Here is an 8,009-nt window from a genome sequence, read left to right as displayed (position 1 = left end):
TGGAAATACCATATTGGCCCATAGGAATAACTGAACCATATTCTGTTTCATTTGCCTGGAAAGTATTCCTTCTCTTTTCCTTAACTATCTACTTTCTACTTTTTCTTCTGATGTCAGTTTAAGCCCCCTGGTCAGCCCCACAAGTTATGTTAAGCACACATGCTGCTTCTTGCTATGTTTCTTTAAAGCAACTATTATATTTATCTTACAAATACATCAAGAACAACAACAAAACAAACCTACTGCCACTGAGTCTTTTCTGGCTTATAGTGACCCTACTGATAGAGGGTTTCCCAGACTGTAAAACTTTAAAGGAGCAAACAGGCTCACATTTTGCCTGCAGAGGGGCTTATGGGTTTACACCTCCACCTTTCTGCAGTTAGCAACTCAATAACTAACCCAGAGTGTCATCAGGGCTAATCGTCTATCATAGTCCAATCCATTTTTTGGTCATTTCTTCTGTCTTTCTTGTCTAGATGTTCCTTGAGAATGAGGATTATTTTTGTCTTAGTCCCCATTATATCTGCAATGATTAACTAATAATGATAATAAGCTAATAATATCCATTGAATGTCAGGCATATTTCTAAGATTATTTAAGGTTGTAATACTTTATACCTTGAAGATTTCGTAGGTATTGTTACCTTTAAAAATAGTTCTCTTGCCATCCGTTTCCGCTGCGGGCCCAGGTAAGGCTGGCTCCCGGGCAGCCGCTGACTGCCCTCGGCCAGGTTGGGGCGCTGGCCGCAGGCCGAGAGGGGTGCGCGGGGCCCTGAGCCTGGCCCAGCGGGCGCGGCGGCGGCGGCGGCGCAGGGCAGGGGGCTGTGGCAGAGGCCGGGCCAAGCAGCCAGGCCTGCACGCGGGCCGCACTCATGCTGGCGCCAGCCGCCCTCCAGGGTCTCTGGCCGCCCGCTGCTAACCGAGTCCATTCGGACTCACAGCGACCGCCCTCCGGGCGTCAGAGTGCTCATCTTGCCCGAAGCAGACGCTCTCCTCTGGGAGATGTGAGGGGAGTTGCACGGAGGCTGGATCTGGGCCTTCCAGTTAGTCATCCCCCTCTGTGCACCAGCTTCCAGGAATTGCAGTGACTTAGGGTGCGCTTTCGCACTTGCCCATTGGGAAGTGCCTGCTAAGTGTACAAAGGCCTCCCCACTTTCCAGAGGCTTGTGGCATTGTAGACCCCACACCAGCAGCACTCAGTAGACATGAGGAACTGACGCTTATATAGCCCCCCCCCCCCAGGCCACATCTCCAATATTTGGGGGGTGCAGGACACTCTTCTGGGTGACAAGACATCATCAGAGTGCCAAACCTGGGCGAAGGTCACCAGCACATCAGGGAGGCTAACTTTAAAGGGCATTCGAGGTCGCAGGAATAACTAGCTAGCATGTGCACCGATTGGGGATCATCTATCTTATGGTACCAAAAAAAGTAAGTAGCAGTGGACCAGGAGAAGAATGGCATTGAAACAGATTTCCAGCAACAAGTGCTTTGGAGGCTTTCAGAAAGTGTTTGAATATGACAGTGTTGAACTGAGCTGCAAAATGAGATTTGGTATCTATTTACCACCGAAAGCAGAGACTGCAAAGTGCCCGGCACTGTACTGGCTGTCTGGCTTATCTTGTCCAGAACAAAAGTTCATATCCAAAGCCAGGTATCATGCAGCAGCCTCAGAACACGGCTTTGTTGTCGTAGCTCCAGATACCAGCCCCCATGGCTGCAATATCAAAGGAGAGGATGAGAGCTGGGACTTTGGCTCCTGGGCTGGATTTTACATGGATGCCACTGAGGACCCATGTAAAACGAACTACCGAATGTACTCTTGCGTAACACAAGAGCTCCCACAACTCATAAATGCCAATTTTCCAGTGGATCCCCAACTGATGTCCATTTTTGGCCATTCTATGGGAGGCCACGGAGCTCTGATTCGTGCTTTGAAGAATCCTGGAAAATACAAATCAGTTTCAGCATTTTCTCCAATTTGCAACCCTGTGCTCTGTCCTTGGGGCAAAAAAGCCTTTAGTGGATATTTGGGATCAGATCAAAGTAAATGGAAGGCTTACGATGCAACTCATCTGGTGACGTCCTACCCAGGCTCTTAGCTGGACATCCTGATTGATCAAGGGAAAGATGACCAGTTCCTTTCCGATGGACAGCTGCTTCCTGATAACTTTATAGCTGCCTGCACAGAAAAGAAAGTCCCTGTTGTTTTTAGATTGCAAGAGGGTTATGATCACAGCTACTACTTCATCGCAACCTTTATTACCGATCACATCAGACACCATGCAAAATACCTGAATGCATGAGAGACATCAGCTACTAGAATCTCTCTGGAATGAGATAGGTCAGAGTAAACTGAATGACAAAGGAAAAGAGATGATTTCCGAACAGTGCACTTCATAATCCTGAAAGGCTTTCATTCTACAATCAAAGCTCTTGAATCCATACAGGGAACCTACTTCTGATTTTAAATTTCTTTTACCGGGGTTTATGTGGGAATCTTGAATAATTTACAGCATTTTTTGAATTCCTTTGGAAATTCTTACTAATGTGACCTCCGATCATAAGATACAAATGCCTTCCGTATTAGCACTGGAAAGGAAGACATGATCTTAGCTCCAGCCCCTCCCCTTTCTAGACCTTCAGCCTGTGCAGGCAGAACCCTGTTTGCTAGTGGTTGAGTGAAGAAACGAATTTAGAAATGTTAACAAGAATTCCCTATTATCTTACAGCTCATTTGTGGGCAGATAAGATGAGAAAACGTATTGTTTCTTGAGCCAATGATCCTATCTATTAAACCAAATAGATCTGTGTGTATTAAGTTTTGGGTGTGTTAAGTTTCTGAAAAAGGAGTTTAGGGCTTAGGTGCTAACCCAAATGCTGGTAGTTGGAACCCACCCAGCGGCGCCACAGCACAATGACCCGAGGTCAGCCTTGTAAGGTTCAACTAGCAGCCTCTCTGCTTCAGAGCAGAACTGCCCCAAAAGGTTTCCAAAGCTATCATCTCTATGGAAGCAGATGGCTCATTCTTTCTCTTGCTGAGCAGCTGGTAGGTCCCAAGCACTGACTTCACCAGGGTGCCACCGAGGCTCCCTTTGTAAAGATTGCAGCCTAGAGAGCCCAGGGAGCAGCACAACTCTGTCACAGGGGTCACTGTGAGTTGAAATCCACCCGTTTACAGCTAACCAGCCTCTAAGTAAGTAATGAGATTAGATATGAAAATAGCAAAGTAAGGAAAACTAAGTTTCACATGTGATTGTATATGCAAATATTTTCTCTGAGTCACATGCAAGTAACTGTTACTTTAATACTATAATAAACAAACATGTTTGAAACCTGAAAAAATCGTTTTATTGATATATAATTAATATATCATACACACCAATAGCTCAGTCTATTAAGAAAAGCTGTTCAATCATCACTACAATCAACTTCAGAGCATTTTCTTCCTTTTTATACCTATTGCTATTGACTCCTCCCCATTTCCCTCTAACCTTCCCTTCCATGCCCCCAGTAATTATTATTCCAGCTTCTGTCTCCATAAATACACCCATCCTGAATTCCTTATACAGAAAAACAAAACAAATGACAAAGAACAAAAAAGGATCTAGCAACAATGACCAAATACACCAGAAAAGAAAGAGAGCAAAAAATATTTAAAAACTGTGTTAGGCCAGATTGTCTAGGGAAACAAATCTGGTGATATTCAAATATGACATATCTGTGAACAACTCTATAAAATATAAAGATATAGAGTAATCTTATGTCAAGGTGGCATCCTAGCCTAGTCCAATTCAAATCCATAAGTCTGATTCAAGCCACGGCCCTTTTCATACTCATGCAGCTGCAGGCGATGGTGCAAAATGGTGAAACATAAAGCTGGAAGGTCACAGGCCAGTGGGTACAGAGTCCAGGGGTTCCAAATACATTTGAAACCTAGCAGGGTGCCAACCATTCTCAGGAATGGTTGGCCCATATGGAGCTGCCCCTGCAAGCACGACGGTGAAGGAGCAGAGAGTGACAAGTTTCAAGTGTCTTCCAGATGAAAAGACCACACTTCCAGAAGGCGTCATCTGGTGGCAACCTGACTGATAGGTTGGACTCCACCTCTCCATAAATGCAAGTTGAACTAAAATCATCGAACTACCACACGATTCCAAATGGACCAAAGGGATGAACAAAATGTAAGGTGTTGTATTCCAGCTGCTGATATCCACTTTACAATGCTCTCTGTCTGATGTGAAGGCTATTCACATCTCTAGTTGATGGTCAGCGGGGATTCATTGGAGACTCAATTTAAGTAAGGACCCTTTAAATGGATTTGAGATTCCACTATCATCCATAGCATTCCACAAACTGGATGTTTAGAAAATAATCTCAGATACCATACCCTCCTCTAGGTATGGATTTTATTACTTAAAACCGTTGCTCATTCAGGCTGGTGTACTTCTTCTGTGTGGACTTATCAGACTCCTTGCATTGCTGGTTGCTGGTTTTGAGACAAACCTTTAAGACAGCAGACACTGTTCTTTCTGACAGCCAGCACAATCTGGTTTCGTTACCACATTTTGTTATAGCACCCAAAATGTTCAGCGATCTCCTCATGAAGGTGAGTATTGAGGTGGGCCATGACATAAGAATGAATTCTTCTTATATTAATGCTACAATCAATTGAGAGCTCCACAATTATTTCATATATTTGTGGTTTATATATGTCCTTGTTTCACTTTAGAGACATCATTAACATTTTATTGGGGTACATCATAAAACATTGATATGGGGCATAAAATAATTATATTAATAGTATCATTATTTTAGTCAATTCTATAGAATTTAAAACCCTGTTGAGGAAAGGAATTTACACATATGTTGCACAACTTGTTAGAACGTAATATATCAATTGTTGACTTGCACAGATTCAAAATTAAATGAGGGGACACTAAGTACACAAACCAGGAGGGTTGGAGATCTGGCAAAAATTTCAGTAACATTAGTTTGCTAAGACAAATCCATGCCTGGTAAGTTAACATTTGTCGCATAAAGACAGAGAGAATGTGAAAACAGCAAATATATGTGGTTTCAGGTCGCCCTTCACTGGGCACCCTCAAAGTAATAGATGTGAATCAAACCAAAGTCCAATAACCATCAATTCACTAACCTTGGGATTAATTCCACTTGTCTATAGCACCTGGCTTGAGTCACCAATGGCTGGAAGGAAACTATGTAAAATGTGCTCAAATAAGAAATACCAGGCATAATCTCTCTTTGGAGTCTATATAAATAATGTTAAGCATTTCTGACAATATTGGGTCATCCTTCCTGGTTTACACACTATCAGAATTGTAGCCACTTTCTTCAATACAGACATGTACCTGCTCTCATCTTGATCCACGTTCCCAGTAGGAGTGTCTGTTCATTAGGGTGACCATAGAGCACTGTTATATGGCAGGAACTAATTAATCTTATTCTCCTCACAATATGAGAAACTGACCCAGTCTTTAGTGAGGCCACCTCTCTTGGAATGGTTTTTAAGATCTTCAGATAAAGGGGTGATATTTGGTTCATGGGAACTAGGCAGGCACACTACCTCCTTGCTTGGTGGACCAGATCAGAAAACTAAATGATGTGAGTACAGAAGCCTTCCTTGATCTTGATTTTTGTCTATATAGTAGTAGTTGTTGTTCTTACATGCCATTGAATGGTTTCTGACCGATGACAACCATAGGCACAATGGAAGAACTAAACATTACCTGGTCCCGTGCCGTCCTCACAATTGTTCCTGTTCTTGAGCCCATAGTTGCAGCCACAGTGTCAATCCATCTCCTTGAGTGCATTCCATCCTTTGTTGCTCTCTACTCTACCAAGAATTATGACTTTTTCCAGTTATGGTCTCTCCTGTCAACATGTCCTACATTGTCCGGAGCCATTCGGTTCAATCTTCACTATATTTTGTCAGAGCTTGCAGTACTTTTCCATTCCCACCTACGTGACATAGTTTTGTGATTATGTTATCTCCCCTCTGAATAGCCTGTCCTTGGGACGGACTGAGTTTAACCTTTAAGTCTGCCTATATACAGATAAGGGAATTTACACTCCTCTCTGCAGTCAGTGTTCCCAGATAGTACTTGGCCTGTAAAATCTAAGCAAACATAGTGTGACATTTTTTAGATAAAGCACCTATATCCTGCTTCCCCTTGATTGGGTGGGGGATTGTCTTCACCCTATTTACACATCTAGTGCCTGCACCTGATTTTCATGGAATGACGTCACTTCGTGTACCTGGTTGAAGACTGTAAACCGTTACTGAGGGCATGCTCGCCCGGACTCCTTGATTGGCCTATTGCCAAAGTGGCCTAATTTACATGTGCACTGGGTGTTTCCCTTCCCCTGGCCTATATAGGCTGCAACCTTTCACTCAGTAAAGAGAGACTTGATCAGAATACTGTCTTGTCTCCGTTTCTCGTGTCTCTTGTTCCCCTCAATTCCCACTCCCTCCTCCAGGGTCTGCGTTGACGTTCCTGCGGGTCAGGACACTACATATGTAAAATGATTTTTCCCCATCATTGCCTCTAAGAACCACTCTGAGGACCTTACATCTTCCAAGACAGATGAGTTTGTCCTTTTAGCAATCCTTGGTACTTTCCACACTCTTCCCCAGCACTATGATTCAAAAGCATCGATTCATCTTTGTTCTTCTTTATCAATGTCCACCTTTCACATGCATATGAAGCAATGGAAAATACTAAGGCTTCACTCCTCAAAGTAACATCCTTATATTTCAATACTCTAAAGAGGTCTTGTACATCAGATTTACACAATGCAACATGTCTTTTGATCTCTTAACTGCTGCTTCCATGAGCATCAATTGTGGATCCAAATAAGTCAAAATCCTTGATAACTTCAAGCCTCTCTTCATTTATCATGTTACCTATTGGTCCAGTTGTGAGTATTTTGGTCTTCTGTACATTGAGTTGTCATCCATAGTGAAGGCATCAATCCTTTGTCTTCATCAGCAAGTTATTCAAGTCCTCACTTTTAGAAAAGAAGGTTGTATAAACCGCCTATCATAGGTTGCTAATAAGCCTTCCTCCAATCCTGATGACACATTCTTTTCACAAAAGCCAGCTTCTCTAATTATTTGTTAATAGACAGAGTGAACAAATATGGGAGAGGAGACAACCCTGATGTACACCTTTCCTGATTTTAAACCATACAATATGCCCTTGTTTTATGTCCACAACTACCTCTTGATCCATATACAAGTTCTGAATGAGTGCAATAAAGTGTTCTGGAATTCTCATTCTTCTCAAAGTTATCCATAGTTTGTTTGGTTCACACAGGCAGTAAAACACAAGTAAACATGTCCTGGAACTCTGCTTTTAGTCAAAATCCATCTGACATAAGCAATGATATTCCTTATTATACATCCTCGCCTGAATATTCAGCCTGAACTTCTGGCAGCTCCCTGTCAATGTACTACTTCAAGGGTTGGTGGATAATCTTCAGCAAAATTTTACTGATGCCAATGACATTGTTCTATAATTTGAACGACATTGTTCTATATCTTGAACATTCTGTTGGGTCATCTTTCTTTGTAATATTTACAAATATGTGTTTCTTCTACTCAGTAGCTATCTTCCAAATTTCCTGGCATAGACTACTTAGTGCTTCCAGTGCTTCAGATTGTTAAAATGTTTTAATTGCTATTCCATTAATTCCCAGAGCCTTGCGTTTTTGGCTTTGTTTTCAGTGAAGCAAGAACTTCTTCCTTTGTTACTATTTGTTCTTGCTCCTTTGCAATCTCCTGAAATGCTGGCATGTTGCCTAGTTCTTCTTGGCAGGGTGAGTCTGTGTATTCTTTCCATCTCCTTTTGATGCTTCCTACAACATACAATATTTTTCCTATAGAATCTTTCAAGATTGCAACTCTATGCTTGAATTTTTTCTTGAGTTTTTTTAGGTTAAGATATGCTGAGCATATTCTTCCCTTTTGGTTTTCTATATCTAGGT

At 42.2% G+C, this 8,009-nt stretch overlaps 1 protein-coding gene across 1 annotated transcript; it reads left to right on the top strand.

The window, feature by feature from the left end:
* The first annotated feature begins 1,456 nt into the window (after nucleotides 1-1,456).
* Nucleotides 1,457-2,307, top strand: LOC101660590 (S-formylglutathione hydrolase-like). The gene is given in 1 exon segment (XM_045290623.1): nucleotides 1,457-2,307. A coding segment is annotated over 1 exon segment (849 nt). The 3' UTR covers nucleotides 2,306-2,307.
* Nucleotides 2,308-8,009: the final 5,702 nt, after the last annotated feature.

Source organism: Echinops telfairi, unplaced genomic scaffold (assembly GCF_000313985.2).
Source record: "Echinops telfairi isolate 266 unplaced genomic scaffold, ASM31398v2 ScPeMD7_44;HRSCAF=162, whole genome shotgun sequence".
Taxonomy (NCBI): domain Eukaryota; kingdom Metazoa; phylum Chordata; class Mammalia; order Afrosoricida; family Tenrecidae; genus Echinops; species Echinops telfairi.
This window is presented reverse-complemented; position numbering and strand designations above follow the sequence as displayed.